Source organism: Tamandua tetradactyla, chromosome 12 (genome assembly GCF_023851605.1).
Source record: "Tamandua tetradactyla isolate mTamTet1 chromosome 12, mTamTet1.pri, whole genome shotgun sequence".
Lineage (NCBI taxonomy): Eukaryota > Metazoa > Chordata > Mammalia > Pilosa > Myrmecophagidae > Tamandua > Tamandua tetradactyla.
The window spans coordinates 68,511,389-68,532,378 of record NC_135338.1 but is presented as its reverse complement, the minus strand read 5'-3'; the positions used below and the strand labels follow the sequence as shown (position 1 = coordinate 68,532,378).

At 35.0% G+C, this 20,990-nt stretch overlaps 1 protein-coding gene across 2 annotated transcripts in view; it reads left to right on the top strand.

The window, feature by feature from the left end:
• REC114 (REC114 meiotic recombination protein) overlaps positions 1 to 20,990 on the top strand; it is a 210,371-nt gene that overhangs the window by 143,388 nt on the left and 45,993 nt on the right. Inside the window, exon 3 of one of the 2 annotated variants that reach the window (XM_077123847.1) lies at positions 14,153 to 14,236. The exons of the other annotated variant lie outside the window; for it this stretch is intronic. Within the exon in view, the coding sequence (XP_076979962.1) occupies positions 14,153 to 14,236 (84 nt within the window). The remainder of the gene's footprint in view (positions 1 to 14,152; positions 14,237 to 20,990) is intronic. 2 annotated transcript variants of the gene reach the window in all.

Below are 20,990 nucleotides of genomic sequence, written 5' to 3'. Positions count from 1 at the left end.
ATGAACTGACATTAGTGAATAAACTTGGAGAATTTCAGTTGGTAACAGAGACAATCAGGAAATAGAAATAGGGTAGATATTGGGTAATTGGAGCTTAAGGGATACAGATTGTGCAACAGGACTGATTGTAAAAACTTAGAAACTGATAGCACAATACTACCTAACTGTAATACAGTGATGTTAGAACACTGAATGAAGCTGAATGTGAGAATGATAGAGGGAGGAGGCCTGGGGGGCACAAATGAAAATCAGAAGGAAAGATAGATGATAAAGACTGAGATGGTATAATCTAGGAATGCCTAAACTGTGTAATGATAGTGACTAAATGTACAAATTTAAAAATGTTTTTGCATGAGGAAGAACAAAGGAATGTCAATACTGCAGGGTGTTCAAAATAGATGGTAATTAATATGTTAAAACTTTATGTGTGAGATTAAAGCAAAAAATGTTTAGTTTATTTGGTACAAAATTTTTATTTTGACTAGTACATTTCCTAATATAACTTATGTGGACAGCGTAATTGAATACCATAATACTTGGAACCTTGAATAGAGCATGAGATTTTGTAGGTTTGTCCAAAGTGATGCCCAGATAAATCCCAGAGTGATTTGAACAGTGAATGAAAAGTATTTGCAAAGTCCCCTTGGGGGCATGGTGAGAAAGGGGGAAAATTCAACATTCCCAAATAGACAATTCTTGATATTCTTACAAGCAGTGGGGACAACCAAAGCAAGGCTGAGCCCCCAATCTTTGAGTTTGTTCATGTGAAACTTAACCACGCAAAGGATAGGCTAAACCTACTTAAAATTAGCCCTAATAGTCACCCCCAACAGAATCTCTTCCATTGTTCAGATATGGCCTCTCTCTCTCAGCCAATATGACAGGCATACTCACTGCCCTCCATGACTTCCAGGGGTGTGGAGCTTCTTGGCAACGTGGGACAGAAATCCTAGAATGACCTGGAACTCAGCATCAAGGGATTGAGAAAATCTTCTCAATCAAGAGGGGCAAAAGTGAAATGAGACAAAGTGTCAATGGCTGAGAGATTCCAGAGTGGAGAGGTTATCCTGGAGGTTATTCTTACCCATTAAATAGATATCACCTGTTTAATTAAGGTATAATGGAGAGGTTGGTGGGAACTGCCTGAAAATGTAGAGCTGTGCTCCAGTAGCCATGTTTCCTGAAGATGATTGTATAATGATATAGCTTTGTGATATGACTGTGTGATTGTGAAAGCCTTGTGTCTGTTGCTCCTTTTATCTACCTTATTGACAGACAAGTAAAATATATGGATTAAAAATAAATAAATAATAAGGTGAACAATGTTAAAAAAATTTAGTAGATTAAATATATATATATATTTATATATATTCTGGGCTTATGTTCTTTTTCAGTTATATGTACTGCGAATACTTTTCCCCAGTCTCTGTTGTGGTTTTTCACTTTCTTAACATCCCATTGTCTCTGGAAGAGCTAAAGATTTTTTATTTAATTAAGTCCGGTTCATAAAATAATCCAGTTATGGTTCATGCTTTTTATATCCTATGTAAGAACTCTCTGCCTACCCCAAGATTGCAAAGATTCTCTCTTATGTTTTCCTCTATGAGTTTTGTAGTTTTGGTTCATATGCTTAGCCTGTGATTTACTTTCAGTTCATTTTTGCATATGGTTTGAGGTAAGGGTCAAGGTTTATTTTTTTTCCATAAAAATAATTCAGTTTTCCCCGTACCACTATTACAAAGACTTTAATTTCTTCTTTGACTTACTCTGACACTTTTATCAAAATCAATTTACCATGCATATGAGGGCCTGTTTCTGACTCTTCTCTTTCATGGAACTGTATGCCTATCCTTATGCCAAAACCACACTGTCTTGATTACTCTTTACAGTGGTTTTAAAACTGGTGAGATAAGTCCTCCAACTTAGTTCTTTCTGGAACTTACTATGGTTAGTCTAGGTCCTTTTAACTTCCACATGAATTTTAGAATCAGCTTGTCAATTTCTACAGGATTTTGATTGGGATTTCTTTGAATGTATATAATAATTTGGAGAAAATGTATATCATAACAGTCCAATCTATGAACATGTCAAATCACTCTTGTTTACATCTAATTTAATTTCTCTCAGCATTATTTTGCAGTTAAGTATTTCATGTTTTTTGATACTTTCATAAATGGAATTTTTTAAATTTCAGTTTCCAATTGTTCATTGCTAGGTTATAGAAAAGCAGTTAGTTTTTGTATATTGGCTTTGTATCCTGTGACCCCTAAATTCAGTATTAGTTCTAGTAGCTCATTTATAGGCTCCATAACGTTTTGCAGGTGTATGATCCTGCCATCCATAAATAAAAATAGATTTTTTTTCTTCATCTTTAATCCATGTGCCTTTTATTTCTTTTTCTTGCCTTTTTGAACTGAGTAGGATTCCAGAATATTGTTGAATACAGGAGCTAAGAGTTGACATCCTTGACTTACTCCTATTCTTAAGGGGGAAGCATTAAATATGTTACATATAGATTTTTCTTAGGTGCCCTCCATTAGATTGAGAATTTTTATCGTGAATGGGTGTTATATTTTGTCAATATCTTTAATCCAACACTGAGTTTGGTGATATGGAGGCTTTATGTACCCCAGAAGAGGTCATGTTCTTTTAATCCATTCCTGTGGGTGTAAACCTATTGTAGGTAAGACTTTTTGATTAGGCTATTTCAATTGAGATGTGACCTACCTCATTCAAGGTGGGTCTTAATCCTCTTACTGGAGTCCTTTATAAGAGGATAAAACACATACAGAAGCTAAGAGATAAAATTAAGAGAAGCTCACCAAAAAAAAAACCCCAGAGAAGTTGAGAGGAAGCCATTGAAGCCAGAAGCTAGAAGCAACTAAATACATTGCCCTGTGCCTTGCTCTCTGACAGAGGAGCCAAGCTAGCCACTAACCAATCTTCAGAGAAGGTATCGTCCTATTGATACCTTAAATTCTGGACATTTTCGTAGCCTCAAAACTAAAAATTTGCAAGCTAATAAATCCCCATTGTTAAAAGCCAGTCCATTTCTGCATTTCTGACAGTTTTACCAAACCAAAACACTGATATTATTGTATCATTCTTTTTTATTCTCTTTATATGATGAATTATATTAGTTTATTTTTAAATATTAAGCTAACCTTGCAATTCTGAGGTAAATTTCACAAAAAGGGTAATGGTCCCTTTTTATATGTTGCTGGATTCAAATTGTTAATGTTTGTTAAGAATTTTTGGCGGCCATGTTCATGAGGCATACTTATCTTTAGTTTTTTTTATTTGTAATATCTTTGTCTGATTTTCGTGTAGGATTTATATAACTTCTCCCTTAATTGTTTAATAGAACTCACCACCGTCAGTCTGGGGTTTTCTTTGTTGGGGGTTTTTAATTATAAATTCAGTTTCTTTACTAGATAGAGAGGTATTCAGATTTTCTGTTTTTTCCTAACTCACTTTTTTTTTTAATGTCATTCAAGGTAGTTTTGCAATTCATCTAGCTTGTCATATATATTTGCAAAATGTTATTTGTATTATTATTCTCATTTTGTAGGATCTGTTTTAATGTCTTCTCTTTTATTCCTGCTTTTGTTAATTCATGTCTTTTCATTTTTTGTTCTTGATCAATCTAAATACAGATTTATTAATGTTATCGATTTTTTTCCAAAGAATTAACTTCTGATTTCATGGAATTTCTGTGTCCTACTTTATTAATTTATTTATGCTCTTATCTACTGTATTTCCTTCTACTTTACTTTGCTCTTTTTCTAACTTCTTATGGTGGAAGCTTATGCCATTGATTATAGTTTTTCTTTTCTAATAATTAAAAGTTATATACTTCTCTCAAGTACTGCTTTCACTGTACTAGCCACACTTTTCTGTTTGGGTTTTATGTTTTACTTGGTTAAAAATATTTTCTATTAAGGATGCATGGGTGGTTCAGTGGTAGAATGCTTGCCTTCCATGCGGACCTGGGTTCAATTCCTGGACCATGCATCACCCCCCCAAAAAAATCTCTCTTTTCCCTTGTGATTTTTCTGACCCATGGATTATTAAGAATTGTGTTTTTAAATTTCTAAATATTTGAGAATTTTTCAGTTATTTATCTTTGTTTTTTTTTATTTATCCTGTTGTGACCAGAAAGCCTGTTCACTATTATTCTAATCTTTTAAGTGAATATCATCTGTCTTTTTGAATGTTTGTCTGCACTTGAAAAGAATATTATTCTAATAATGTTGGGTGGAATATTCTACAAATGTCAATTAAGTCAAGTTAGTTGATAGTATTCAAGTATTCTATATTCCTATTGATTTCAATCTATTCTGTCAATTACTGATAGAGAAGTTGTGGTGGTGAAGTTCATGTGTCATCTTGGCCAGGTTATGGCATCCAGTTATTTAGTTGATCAAGCACTGGCCTGATCATGACAGTGAGGATGTTTTTTGTATTTAAATCATCAGTAATTTGAGTACATCTATGGATGATCACATCCACAACAAAGGAGACTACCTTCAACAATGAGAGATACCTCTTTCAATCAGTTAAAGGCTTTAAAAGGAGAACTGAGGATTTCAGCAGTCAGAAGAGAATTTCCATCTCTATTTCAGCTAGCCAACTTCTGTCAGGGAACTTATCACAAACCTTCATTGGACTTCCCAGCTTATGGTTCACTACAGAATACAGACTTGCCCATCTCCACAGTCATGTGACCTATTCCTATAATAAATCTCATTATAGTTATTTGTATAAAATCTACTGTCAATTCTGTTTCCCGGAGAACCCTGACAAATATAGGAGCAGACATGTTCCCAGCCATTATTATGGATTTTTCTGTTTCTTCTTGCAAGTCTGCAGATTTTATGTATTTTGAAGCTGTGTTATTGGACGTTTACACAAAATGTCCTTCGTTATCCCCAGTAATAATCTTTGATCTGAAATATATTTGGCTGATGTAGATATAACCACTCCATAGTTCTCATGTTTATTGTTTAAACATAAGAACTATCCTTTTACTTTTTAACTTATTTGTATCTTTATACTCAGTGATTTTCATCTTTTTTCTATCCTTTTACTTTTAACTTATTTGTATCTTTACATTCAATGTGAATTTCATGTAGACCGCATATAATTTGGTCTTGTTTTTTTTATCTAGGCTAACAAACTCTGCTTTTTAATTAACTTGAACCATTTGCATTTAACTAATTTTCAGTGTTTAAATCTATCATCTTACTCTTTGCTTTCTGTTTATCATATCTGTTCTTTCTTTTTTTCCTCTTTTCTCCTTCTTTTGGATTAATCAGTGTTTTTTTTAAGGTTTCATTTTTTATCTTCGCTGCTGGTTTATTAGCTATTCTTTCTTTGCCCCTCCCCCTGCCATAGGGTTTACAATGTGCATTTTTAGCTTATCATGGTCTGCCTTCAAATACCATGCTACTTCCCATATAATGTATTGGCCTTACACAGTATACTTCCATTTCCCTACTTCCTTCCTTTGTGCTATTGTTGTATATTTTACTTTATCATGTTATATCAAATAATACATTGTTATTATTTTGGCTTTTAAAAGTCTGTTGTATTTTATAGAAATTAAAAGATAAGAAATAAAATATCTTTTATATTTGCCCATATTTTTATTCCTTTCGGTGCTATTTCTACTTTTGTATAGATTATATTTTCTAATATCATATTTTATCTTTAGGATTTCATTTGTTTTTTTTAATATTCTGTTTATCCCCTTATTATGTTCATGTTGCTTTCATACCTAGGAGCATACAAAGCATATTCATAATTCCTGTTTAAATACTTTTTTCTGCTAATTCCATCACCTCTGAAGTTCCCGAGTTTGTTTCCAGACAGTTTTTATTCAACGTTATGAGTCATTGTGCTCTATCTTCATATATTTAACACTAGTTTATCAGATGTTGTAACTTTTATATGGATGGGTGCTGGCTCCTGTTATATTCTTCTAGAGTGTCAAACTTTTTTCTGATAGTTAAGTTACCTGCAGTCAGTTTGTTTCTTCCGACACTTATTTTAAATCTTTTTTATGGAATATCTAGAGTAGCATTTATTCTGAAGTAATTTAGCACCACTTCCCAAGATTCATTCAGTGTTCTCTACTGAACGCCCTGCCCTGTGTATTCAGGGCGTTCAGTATTTAACTAGTATCTAACTAGTGGGAGACAATTCCTATACCCGTGGAACTCTGGGAATTCTTTGTCTATACTTTCTGATAATCCTTCTTTTCCCACAAGTTGTTCTTGCTCAGTCTTGTAGGATTTTTACCTTATATATGCATAGATTGCTGTCCATCCAGACATCCAAGGAGACTTTTATGCAGGTTTCTGAAGCTTTTCCTCTGTGTAGCTCCTTCTCTTTGGTACTCTGGCCTGAACATTCTAGCCACCTAGACCTCCTTGAATCCCTATCCCCTTTTCCTAAACTCATCAGATTGCAGCCTCTGGTTTCCCTCTGTCTGTGCCTCAGTCTGGAAATTAATTCCAGTCAAAAAGCCTGGGCAGTGATAGGAGTCACTTCATTTGTTTCCCATTTATCAGGTGTCACATTCCTACATTGCCTGTTATCCATTTCTGAAAATCGTTGTTTCCAATATTTGCATGATTTTCTAGTTTTTAATGACAAGAGCGTAATTTTTTACCCTCTTATTCCCTCTTGGCCAGAAATGCCACCACAGCTTTTGAATCTCTTCAAATATACACATGAAAATAGATCAAACATAACAGCAAACCCAAAGACCCTTGGATAATATCTGTAACAAAACTTAAATGATTAGGTATTCCTGTGAGCCTCCAAATATTAGTTTGTAGCTTAACCATTGACAGCTACAAGATGTGTATTTTATCAAAATTGGTACAGAAAGGAGCAAAGAGAAGGCAGCTGAGCTTTTGATAGCTTTGAGATTATGAGGGTCATGGCATAAGGCCTTAGAAGCCAATTTGAAAAGGCTATCACTTTTCAGAAAAACAATATAAGCATCCATAACTACAATGGATTGAAACATCAAATATATTTAAATGTGTGAGTTTCAAATGATACTTTTAAAAAACCCTCACTGTCATCTTTCTAGAATGCTGAGAACTGCCCCATTACTTTGAAAACTAGGTAAAGAGAAAGAAACAAGCGTTGTTTCCTGTTTCTACCTAAGGTAACAAAATTGTTGATGAGACAAAAATTTCTCTTTGTAGATATCTCCTGCTTATAAATGAAGAATGAATGATAAAATTAACTCTCATTATTTTGTATCCTGTCGTGAATTACTGGGTCTAGGCAGTGATCATTGATGGCTTCTAACTGCAGAAAGGGCAAAAAGACATATAACTTCCGACGGAACTGCACACCACATCCTAAATAAATGTCCTGTAAAAACTGAAGAACTTCGTATGAGGCATGCAACTAGATGAATGAACCTTAAGAGCTGTATGTTGAATGAAATATCAGAAGCAAAAAATACAAATATTATTATGCTTCTATTATATGAACTAACTATAATATAAAAATTCAGTGAACTAAATCAAGAGCATAGGTTATCAGGTTGAGACTTATTGTAGAGTCCCAGATTGTAAGCTCTTACAGCAGTCACCTATTACCAGGAGGTCTAACTGTTAATTCTAAATTCTGAGATACTGAGCTGTTTGTATATAACGTGGTCTTACCCAGAAACTTTGGGTATTTATGTAACACCTGAGACTCAGAGTCAGAGCTCTGAAGCTATTAAAGTCAGCAGTACCCCATACAGGAATTGTTTAGAAAGTTGAAAAACCAACTTTCTGGTTTATTAACCAGCCATGAATGTCCATGCAGTAATGGTTAGGCCAGTACTTACTTGACCAAACAACTGGGCACCATAACCTGGCCAAGGTAACACATGAACCTAACCGTAATAGAGGTCTTTCTTCTATTTAGCTTTTGTGGAGTCCTTCTCTAGTCTCTGTCATCATCCAGAGTTCCAAGTGAGTAGAATTTGACCTTTGATTAGTTGATTCAGAAGGTAGACTCTTCCAGGGGAATGTTTTACATCACCAGTTGATGCCCTCATTCTATAAATTATTTTTTATTATCTCTTCATTGTTCCCTTTTATTAGCTTAGTAAGTAAAAATTGGTTACCATTATTGACATTTTAATTTTTTAAAAATCCCCAAACTTCTTTTCTCTCCTCTTTCACGTGGTTGTGTTTTCATATTCTGTAACAGTTCCTTTGTAATGGGTTTTACCCCCTGTTTTCAGTGTAATTTGAACCTCATAACCCTAAGCTCTCATGAAAAATGAGTCAGAAATACAACCCTGAACCTTAAGCCAGGATCTAATTTTTAAGTAAGTCACCAGGCACCTTAATGCTTTCTCATATTTATCAAGAAGCCCTTTGGGTACTCTGTGCTTAGAGACTAGGTGGGTTGTCAGAAGATTAGTCATGAAGTTATTTTTGCAACCCTATTCTTTTCTTTTCCCTTGGATTGTGATATTTGTGGCAGCATTTTGGATGATCATTTCTACAAAAAGTAAAATGCTGTGTTTTCTTCAAACCATTTATAAAAGAATAACTGACATGGGTTTAAAGCCAATTTACCTAGCTAAATGCCAGTGACCCCATACTCCTCTCCTGTCTTGCTTACGCAAACTAGTGGGTAAAATCAGACCCAAAGAAACTAGCCAATAATAGAGTCAACATCAGAGGAAAGTGAATCAGCTTGGATGAGGGCACAAATAGTTTTGTCTGCCATCCTTGAACTACACATTGTCTGCAACTAATCTCTGTGTCTATTTTATTTAGGTACTTTTGCAGCTCTCCCTTCTATTGGAGGCTTCCTTTCTGTTCATTTCTATGGCAACAGTTAATTATATGATAAGGGCCATAGAGAACATGAATAAAATCTAGAAATGAACTTCATACTTTATAATTTTTGAAAAACAAAGCTTTAGACTCTATATAAAAGTATAGTGTGCTTCTCCAACCCTGGACCTCAGTGAGGCTGTGCCTGAGTTAGACAAGAAGATGAAGGTGTGGGTCAGAGTCTGATTGGAGGAAATAGGAGTGACACCCATCATCAGAGATTGGCACTCTTCTTTTTTATTCATTTAACAACACATAGGATACAAAGATAAGTGAGACAGTTTTTGTTCTCATGAAACTTGCAATAAAGTGGAAGCTAGAAAGACAATGAGATGGAATAACATCTATACACAGATATTGTTATGCTTGTCACCCCCTGACTGCCATATTAAATGCAGGTTTTTCAGCTCATATTTTTAATTTGTCCCTACGCACCACCTGACACTGTTGACCATCCATTTTCACTTCCATGAGACTACTGTATCCTGGACCTTATTTTTTTATTATGAGCTCCTATTCTTTTGTCTTATGTTAAATTGGAAAGTAGAGTTTTCTGTTCTCCACCGCTACCCCTGAAGTGTCAATTCTCAACCATTTTTCCATCCCCAATACTTCCAAGCGATAACACAGACTTAGCAGTACTGGTGACTTCTTGTGGCAGTGATTTTTGACTTGGTGGGGAAATGGTCACAAGCAACAGGAGAACTAGCTCCCTGGGTGATTCGGTTGCATCGCTCCTTGGGGAAGATTCTGTGTCTCTTTTTAACCACAAGCACAGTGTCTGGCCATGGTAGGAGCTTAGCAGTATTAAAGAGTGTTTTAGTAGCAGCAAACACAGCATGCTGTGGGAACACAGAGCACATCATTAACCATTCAGAAAATCCGGAAAGGCTACAGAGAGGAGCTGTTGGTTAAAAGCTAAGCTGAATTCACCAGATGGATTAGCAGTAAAGGAGATTCCAAGAGGTGAATTTTCAAAGATAAGGAGGTAAATGATTGCAATCTGGCAATATATGAATGATAAGTAGTCAGGTATGCATAGACTTCTTCTTTAGTAAATCCCCAAACATTATGAAAGCACTCCTTCTGAATCTTGAGCAAGATAAGTATAAGTCACATAAGACATTCTATATAATAAAGATAATAAATTTGTGGACATCACTGCTTGCAAGTATAGTACTGACATGAAGTATTTTGTTAATTTTTAAAAGGGGTTTCATTCATTCATTTAATCAATAAAACTAGTGAAACATTTTCATGTATCAAAATGCTATATAGGGCGGGCCGCGGTGGCTCAGCGGGCAAAGTGCTTGCCTGCTATGCCGGAGGACCTCGGTTCGATTCCCGGCCCCAGCCCATGTAACAAAAACGGAGAAACAGAATACAATAAAAACAAGAAAATGTTTAAAAATGTTTCCCTTTCTTCCTTCCTTCCTTCCTTCTATCCTTCCTTCCTTCTCTCTGTCTTAAAAAAAAAAAAAAAAAAATGCTATATAATGCTGTGTATACAATAGTGACCAAAGCAAATTTAGCCTCCACCCTTAGGGAGTTTTTATGGTCTAGAAGAATAAAAAAGACATAAAACAGTCACCAGAGACACATACACATACACAAACACAAAGTGTGATAAACGCTGTGAAAGAAAAAAAGTTATGGGAAAGTTTAACAGGGTGTCCCAATTAAGATAAGAGATGAAATGAATGATTAGAGGTTAATTAAGCAAACAGTTTGGGTGGGGGAAGGCAGGGACGATAAATGTATGAAGTTCTAAGGCAAAATGGTTTGGTCAAATTGATGAAGAAGAGCCATAAAAAGGCTCAGCTAACTTTGTCTTGTGGTGATTAATTGAAATAAAGCTAGGTTTTAAAAGATCGATGAAAAGGGAAGTCCATTCCAGGGAAATGCTGTACAAGGAAATGAAGAAGTGAGCTGCATGGCACATTTGCAGAACTGCAGTTTTGTATGGCTCTAATATAGGATTTATATATAAGAGTTGAAGGAAATAATCATGCATGATATAAGCCAAATGTTAGAGACTCTATGCAACTGAGGAATTTGGGCTTTATTTTGCAGGAGTTTCTTGGCAGAGAGGGAGAGGATGATGGCTGTGAAAGAGTGTGACTTCATCACTTTTTTGTTTTACGAAACCACACTGGAAGCCACATAGGTAGATTGTACAGGGGATTCCGCCTGGAGAAAGGGAAAGCGTTTAGGAGATGTTGCAGTAATTCTGGGGAGGCTCAAAGGTGGCCTGTTGTGAGCAGTGACAGAGTAAATAGGGAGAGGGATCATATGAGAAAGCTGTTTTGGGGACAGGATCTCCAAGACCTGGTGGTTGATTGATATTGGGGAGGAGTGAGAAAAGAGGGAGTCAAGCATGGTATCAGGCAGGTTGATTGCTCAGGACTGGCTGGTCTATTCTGTTGTCTACAGATGCATAAACTGTAAGAACAGCAACATATTTGGAGAAAAACTGTTGAGTTCTGATCTGGACAATTTTAGATAGAGGTGTCTGTGGAATAGCCAAGTGGAGGTGTTCTGTTGGACCCAAACTGGACCAGAGATATGAAAAGGAAGGCCAGGACAAGGACAAGAGCTGATCATTTTATTTCATTCCCTTAAAAGAAATTTTTGTGGTTTTAGAATAGTTTTAGATTTACAAAAAAGTTGCAAAGGTAGTACTGAGAGTTCCCATATACTAATGATTTCTTTAGGACATACTTCTTCCTTGGCTTAACTCAACTCCATGACATACTGGAATGGGTATTGTTGTTTGCACAAATTTCCTCATACATACATATAAAAGGCATGGTTCAAAAATCAAAGCAATATAAGAAAGTAGTGAAAAATCTCACTCCCACCTCTGCCCCCATCTGCCTTGTTCACCCCCATCCCTTACACATAACTCTTTTTATTAATCTGCTATATATCCATCGGTTTCTTTAGTACAAATAAATAACATCATACATTACTATGTCCCCTCCCTTTCTACACAAAACGTAGTATGTTACTATGCTCTGGTTCTTGCTTTTTTTGCCTAACAATATATCTTGGAGATCAGAACATATGGAACTGCACTATCTGAGCTGCACTGAGCCTTATGGGACTGGTTGGTGTAACTGAAAAACTGAATTTTTAATTTTATTTAGTTTAAATTTAGATTATAAAATAAGCAGTGTAAAATTTCTCATTAAACTAAACTTTATTGTTTTGGTAGGATTACATTTTACTTTAATCATTGAAACAATAGTGGTCTGAATTGAGATAAGCTCTTAGTATAAAATAAATGCCAGATTTTGAAGACTTAGTACAGAAAAAGAATGCCATTAATTTTTTTTTTTTTAAATGGGCAGGCACCGGGAAATGAACCCGGGTCTCCGGCATGGCAGGTAAGAACTCTGCCTGCTGAGCCACCATGGCCTGCCCTAATTTTTTACATCGTTTACATGTTGAAGTTATATTTTTGATGTAAGTTAAAGTAAAATATTAAAATTCATTCCACCTGTTTCTTTTAGTTTTATGAATATGGCTACTAGAAAATTTTAAATGGCGTATATGGCTCATATTTTATCTCTATTAGTGTGAAATAGAGCACTCATTATTTGTTTTTGCATGGGCAGGCATGGGAATCAAACCCAGGTCTCTGGCATGGCGGGCAAGAGTTCTGCCACTGAGCCACCATCGCACCGCCCCTCATTATTTTTTACATCTGTATAATATCTCATTGCTTTGTATTTCATAGTGTACCATAATTTAACCAGTCCACTATTGATCATACTTGAGTTGTTTCCAGTATTTTACTGTTTAAAACATGTAGGGTGGGCCACAGTGGCTCATCAGTCAGAGTTCTCGCCTGCCATACCGGAGACCCGGGTTCGATTTCTGGTGCCTGCCCATGCAAACAAGCAAACAAATAAACAAAACATGTAGCAATGCTTAACCTTGTGCATGTATCATTTCATATGTGTAAAATGAATTCCCAAAATTGAGATTGCTGAATCAAAGGATAAATGCATTTGTAATTCTGATATTGCTGAATTGCCCTCCATAGGGGTTGTACCAGTTTCTACTCCCAGCAGCCATGTTATACCTGAGTACCAGTTTCTCCATATACTGCTCTTTTAAACCACAGATATCTACATATTTGCATATAATATATATATTCTTCTTTAAGAAGAAATTACAAATGGGTTGCCTAGCTTTTTCTATTTTAAAAATAAAAACCCCTACAGTCAAACTCATAGATTCACCATTTAGGATTGACGTGGGGGGGGTTTTGTTTGTTTTTGAATGAAAATATCAAGATATTCCCCAGCTCTACATTTCTGTGAAAATTTTAACTTTCATCATATTCAGATTTAAGAAGAGGGATTTTGTAAAGGTTTGGAGGGAATGAAGTACAGCATTTTCTTTTGCTTTCCAAGAATCAGGGATTTCTTAAAATACTCTGGTAATGACTGACATCCCAGTAGAAAGGCACACACATTTTGCATGCTGTCAGTGTATCAATTGTCTGGCTTGGTTTTACTGTGTTCTAAACCCATTGTGCTTAACGGGCTTCTTAACTGAGGAGACCCACTGGCACATCATTGGAGTTCAAGAGCTACCATAATAATTATAGAATCCAAGCTGTTTATTTTTTTAATAAAGTACAGAAAAAGTTCATCTTTCCTCCTTAAGGATCTTATACTCTTGTCCGCCTTAAGATTTGTGAGCCCTCTACTGCCCTCTGTGCCTGTTTATTTGGGTTGGGGTCTCTCTCCCACAGTTGAAATGAAGAACGAAATATTCAGTATCCAAAATCAAATGGCTTCAGTTTTTCCATTCCCGGAAATTTAAAATTAGATTCTTAGGAAGAGAAATCTAACTATGTATTCAGGGATGTGTCAGATAAGTTAATAAATTTAGTATAAAATAAACCCTTGTTTTTTAGGGATATAATCATATTTTGGTAAATCTTAGAGGTATGGAATATACGTATTTGATAGCAAATATGACTATGGACGTTTATGATCTTTAATATTTTATTGATTTTTCAATATTAAAAGATTAAGAAAAGGAAAAATAAGCTGAAGCTATTAATGTTGATCGTGTAGGAAGAACATTAGGACATGAAGACATATTCGGAAGGGTCATTCTTGGCAGTTAATGTTGTTGAGTCTTTTCTCCTGTGCTTAAGTAACAGAGTAAATATACACTTTCTCCCAGAAAGCAGTTGTACCACAACTATTCTTCATATCTATCCCTTTTTGCTTCTTTTACTAATTTTGCTTATTTTGTTTCAGGAAGGGTTTTCACTCATTAATAGCAAGAGTTGGTTGAAGATTGTAAGACGCATGGACTGTCTGTTGTTTGGAACAACAATAAAGGCAAGAATGCTGTGGCCAGCTGTTCTCGTTTATGTGTGTGTGGTGAGGGAGGTGAGGGGTGGGACGGGAGCTTCTCTTTGTGGGTGAAATGGTATTGGGAAGAATTCACATGTTTAAGAAAGGTTTACATTATGAACAAAACATGAAACAAGAACTGTAGAGAGGCAGAAACCGAGTTAGCAAGAGGACGTTGCTAAAGAGCCAGGACTTTGATTGATACCTGTCTGACAGAGCTGTGCAACCATTCACTGTCCCGCTAGCACAGATGAGGAGATAGAGTGCATTATGTTTTGTCTTGCTATTTGGATGTTTAAAAGATATGTATATTGGAATGTTTCCCTGAATATGTCTTTTCATTTTTCCCTCTTTAATATTAAAAATGAAAATTCTCTTTTATTTCCTTTCTAAGCTGTTTTAAATGTAAAGAGTGATCCTCATCAAAGAAACATGCAGACTAATCACCTGGATTATTTTCTTTCAGAAATAACTCTAAAACCAAATCTGTTAAAATTCACTGAGGTGACAATATTGAAACTCAGATGAAAGATAACTAATTTTTAATGGACTCATAAACTCTTGACGTTGAAAGAAGTCTTTAAGAACATCTAGTGGAAGAATGCCAAACTTGGGTTCTACTTGTCACAAAATAATTTAGAAGATCTGTGATCTCTGATGGATTTTCACTGACCTCTTAATGAAATTTATCATTTTCTTCTATTCTAATTGTAGGCAACAGACCTCAATAATATTAGACCTCACCAGCAGAAATTATAGATATTTTCACATCCCATTACAGTTGTTTCGGATATTACAAAGTGTCATTTATGCTTCTCTCTACCTCAAAATTGTGGTAGAGCATTTGGAGTAGAACAGGGACAGCCTGTCCGGATATTCAATCAATATCATTGGATATTGGAATTATTAGTTCCATTGCTAGATCTTTTTTAATGAATACATTATAATAAAGAAGAAATGTATTACTGGATCACAAATCAGTGTTTTAATATTATTAATAAGCTATTTCAGTAAATTGATTTCCTTTGTAAGCTTATGTATTTTATTACGATAGGAACATTATTTTCAGAAGGGATCCACTGGCTGTGGCGCCACAAAAATCATCAAGAGGCCCTGTTTTCATTTTACATATGAGGGAACTGACTTTGGCTTAAACTAATAGCCAGGGTTATACCTAGCTAGCAGAGAACTGGGCTGCTCCTTGGTCTTCTTCCAGTCCACAGCTTCATCATGAAAAAATATATATCTTTTAAAAAGTTACGTTATGCCATATGCTTGATATTTGAGATTTAATTTTTATCTGATTATTTATTATTAAAAATTTTATCAAACTCTAAAGAACAAAGTAAAAATCAGCCATAATTTAACCACTCAAAAATAATCATTAACATTTTGAAGATTTTTTAGGCATATATATTGTATCCATTAAGATTGTGTTCAGATACAGAAAATCCAGCTATAATGATCCAAAGAAAAAGAGGTTTTTTTTACTTAATAAGAAATCCAGAGGAAAGCAATTACTATCAGTTCAACAGCTCAGCGGTGTCCAGGCTAACATCTCTGCAATTCTTTTTGCCTCATCAAGGCTGCAAAATGGCTGCTGCAGGCTCTACTACATTTGCATTCAGGACCAGCTTCATCTGTCCTTTTTTATGTGAAAAGCAGAAATTTTCTATTTTTAAGGCTGTCTACTCCCCATAAACCCCATAAGGTATCTGCTTATCTCATATGGACCAGAACAATGTCATAGGGCCACCCAAAACTGCTAAGGAGATTAGGAAAAAGTGCTTTTCCAGCCTGTACTATGAGGAATGAAAGGGGAAAAGGAGATTGAGATGGGCTCACAGCATGTAATATTGTCTGCCATATAGATACTTTACAAAAAATTAGGATTGAGAAATAAAGAGTACTGTGTATCCTGCTCCTTTGTCATGTAATTTGATATCAGGGCCATTATACCATGTCATTACATAATCTGAAAACATTTGATTCTTAATGCCTACATAGCATTTAAAGTTAGGATGAACCATAATTCAGTTAACCAATCTCCAGTTTTTCATAAGAATTTTTTTACTTTCATACAGATTTATTTAAAGGTTTGTTTATGTGTGATTATTTTCTTGACATAGAAGTCGTAGAACAAACTATGAATTGTAAAATTGCCCTTCAGATAGGTTGTCCCTGTTCTACTCCAAATGCTCTCCAACAGGATGATATAATTTAAATTTAAGAACTAGTTTTCAATTCTGTAGGCAAAAATAAGCATCTTCCTTTAATTTGGATTTATTTGATAACTAACGAGAATGAGTATTTTTGTGTGTGCTTATTAACCATCTGTATTTCTTTGTTGAATCACCAGTTCACTTCTTTTGCCCAAATTTCCTCTTCTTTAAGGTATTTAGAACACTGTATGTTAAACAGATTACATATGTAGAAATATATACATTTATACAATTTATATAGCTATATAATTGCATATATATTTCTGTATTTATCATATATGTCATATATATAAATATTTAATACTTGAAACCTTTTGCCTGTTGTTATTGTGAATGATATTTTTGTCTCAAAGATAATTCTAGCTGCTTATGATTGGAATTTTTCTGTATTCATTTTTATTTATCTTCCTTACTAAACTTTTATTAGTTCTGATAATTTTCTTAATTTTTTTAATTTCTAGAAAAGTAATTATATAAATTATAAATAATGATAAACTTATGTTTTATATAAAGGTATATACCTTTAATACTTTCCCTACTTTACTAAATTAGCTAGACTTTCCAGAACCTTATAATAATATGGTTATACTGACATTCTTGATCTCTTCTTGACTTGAACAGAAAATAGTGTTTAAATATTAGGTATATTTCTGGATGTTGAATAGATATTCTCAACCATGTAAGGGAAGTAGTCTTTCATTTATAGTTTTGTTTTGTTCACTTTATAAAAGAATTCTTTAATTCCTATAGAATTTATCAGATAAGTAATTTTACAATTCGTTTTCTTTGGAATATTTAAAACTTGTTTATGAAAAAAATAAAATGTTATCATAATAGACATCTTATTTATAAGTTCCTGTACGTTTCTTTTTTTATGCCTATATTATTTTTTTTTAATTTTTTTAAAACCCTTTTGAAGCCATGTTCTTTTTTTTTAGCTTATTTTATTGCATAGTATAAAACATATATACAAAACAAAGGAATAAAAAAGCAATACTCTTCAACAAGTAGTTACAGGACAGATCCCAGAGTTTGTTGTAGGCTGCCATACGATCCTCTCAGATTTTTCCTTCTTGCTGCTCCAGAATATAGGAGGTTAGAAGCTTAAATATTTTTTGTCATCACAATCTAATTTCTTTCCTTTTTTGTGAAAAATAACATATATACAAAAAGCTATAAATTCCAAAGCGCAGCACCACAACTAGTTGTAGAATGTATTTCAGAGTTTGACATGGTTTATAATTGCATAATCTTAGGTTTTTACTTTTAGCTGCTCTAAGATACTGGAGGCTAAAAGAGATATCAGTTTAATGAATCAGCATGCATATTCATTTGTTGACTCCTGTCTTCACTGTATAACTCCACCATCACTTTTGAATTTTCCATCCCTCTCTTTAGGGGGTTTGGGCTATGGCCGTTCTAACTTTTTCGTATTGGAAGGGTCTGTCACTAATATGGGGTGGGGAGATGGAACTATTTGATGTTCTGGAGAGGCTGGGCCCTCTAGGTTTCAGGACTTATCTGGATTAGGGACCCATCTGGAGATTGTAGGTTTCTGGAAAGTTGATCTAGTGCATAGAACCCTCGTGGAAGCATATATATTTCACTCCTGGATGTCATGTCCTACGTAGAGAGGAAGGCAATGATGTCACTTGCAGAGTTGGGCTTAGAGAGAGTGTGGCCACATCTGAGCAACAAAAGAGGTCCTCCAGAAGTAACTTAGGCATGCCTATAGGTAGTCTAAGCTTTTACAGTACCTACATAAGCTTCACAAGTATAAGCCTCATGATCGAGGGCATGGCCTATTGATTTGGGTGTCCCTAAAGTTTGACACAGTATCAGGGAATTCCCTGATGGTAAGGTTTAATGTTCCATATTCTTTCTTCCATCCCTCAAGGGACTTTTTGATTATCTGCTTAATATAATCTAGAATGTATCCAGGCATTACAATAATGTATACAGGATTAAAGGACCTCTTTCTTATTCTGGGGTCCCTGTGTTTTAATTGTTCAAATGAGCTATACAGATAGGTTGAATTAGAGTATACGCTACAAAAATTTCAGTTCCAGACCAAATAAAACTTTCTTCCTTTGGTCTCAAATAGTATGTGTGGTTCTAAAATATAGACACTGTCTTCCTTAACCCTGTGTTCTGAATTACTTTAACCCCAATCTGACCGGCTTCATTCCTAATCTCTGAATACTAGGTTATAGATATATAAAACAGCCTCTCAAAATCCAGAAATAATAATCACCACTCTGGATTGAATGTGTCTGCTATAAGAACTTACAATCTAGGCCCCTGTTTTTCTTACAAGCCTTTTCTAAAGGAGGCCATACAATAATTGTTCTTTTGTTTCTGGCTTATCTTGATTCACCAAATGTCCCACAGATTCATTCACATCGTTGCATGCCTCATGACTTCATTCCTTTTTGTAGCAGCACAATATTTGATCATAAGTACACACCATCATTCACCAATCTACTTCTCAGTCAGTGCATCCTTCAGTCACCTGCATTCATTTGGCATCATGTATAATGCCCCAAGTCCACAGTTCATCTATATTCTCAATTTTAGATAGTTTCATTGTTCCCAAGAGAAAGATAACCAATTAACACACCCTTACCAAACAGGAAATCTAAACCTCCCCTTAACTCTTGTCCTTCTCCCCGTTATTTACCTCTCCTATTGCTGTGGTAGCGCTGATGGTTTTCTTTTGAACATAGCTCATAGCATGTAATAGCAGTTTTCCCCCCTGTACCCTGGACTTAAACACTCTTTGTAAAAGAATCATATCTTTGAAGTACTTCTTGCGAGAACTAATTCATATTTCTAGTGTTAATCAGTGGGACACGTAGGTCTATACAACCCGTTTCAATCTTGTTCATCTTTAAAGGTAGTATTACTTCTAGACCCAGTAGAGAATCACCTTCACTGCTATCTATTCCCTTACATTTGAGTTCAATCTCATTAGCTAATGGTTCACCCATCTGTAGATTTTATGTATCCTTAAATCCTCTATATCCTGTATTATAAGCCTCTGATTCTATCTTTATGCTGGTCATAAAAGTGGAATCATATAGTATCTGTCCTTTTGTGTCTGGCTAATTTCACTCAACATTATGTCCTCAAGGCTTATCCATCTTGTCATGTGCTTAAGGATGGCATTTTGTCTTACTGCTGCATAATATTCTGTCATCTATATATATATATATACCACATGTATATATATGTACGTATATATCCACTCATTTGTTGATGGGCCTTTGGGTTGTTTCCATCTTTTGGCGATTGTGAATAATGCTGCTATGAACATCAGTATGCAAATGTCGATTTGTGTCACTGTTTTCCTCTCTTCTGAGTATATACCAAGTAGTGTGTGGCTGGGTCATAGGGCAACTTGATATTTAGTTTCCTAAGGAACCACCAAACTGTCTTCCATAGTGACTGTACCATTATACATTCCCACCAGCAGTGTATAAGTGTCCCAATTTCTCCACATCCTCTCCAACATTAATGGTTTCCAGTTTGCTTAATAATAGTCATTCTTATAAGTACAAGGTGGTATCTCATTTTAGTCTTTTCCAGCATTTCCCTTATTGCTAATGAAAATGAGCATCTATTCATGTGCTTTTGAGCCATCTGTATTTGCTCTTCAGAAAAATGCCTATTTGTATCTTTAGCCCATTTTATAAATGGATGTTTTGTTCTTTTGTTGTTGAGTTGTATGATTTCTTTGTATATACAAAATATCAAACTTTTGTCCAATATGTGATTTTCAAATATTCTCTCCCATTCACCTTTTTGACAAAGTCTTTTGAGATGCCAGAAGTATTTGATTTTGAGGAGTTCCCATTAATTTATTTTTTTCTTTTGTTGCCTGGGCTGTGCATGTAAAGTTGAAGAAGCTATCTCCTATTAGTAGGTCTTGAAGATGTTTCCCTACATTTTCTTCTAGAAGCTTTATGATGCTAGTTCTTATATTTAGGTGTTTGACCCACTTTGAGTTAATTTCTGTATAGGGTGTAAAGTAAGGGTCCTCTTTCATTCTTTTGGCTATTGATATCCAGTTCTCTCATGCACATTTATTGAAAAGACTATTTTGTCCCCATTTAGAGGATTTGGGGACTGTGTCAAAATGAGTTGACCATAGATTTGGTGGTCTATTCTGCACTCTCGATTCAATTCCATTGGTCAATATTTCTATCTTTGTGCCAGTACCATGCTCTTTTGACCACTGTGCCTTTATAATAGGCTTTATAATAAGTCAGGGAGTGTTAATCCTCCCACTTCATTCTAATTTTTTAGGATGCTTTAGCTATTTGAGGTCTCTTTTCCTTCCAGATGAATTTGGTAACTAGCTTTTCCAAGTCTTCAAAGTAAGTTGTTGGAATTTTGATTGGTACTGTGTTGAATCTGCAAATTAATTTGGGTAGAATTGACATCTTTCCTATATTTAACCCTCCTATCCATGAGTACCTATTTAGATATTCTTTGATTTCTTTTAGCAATGTTAT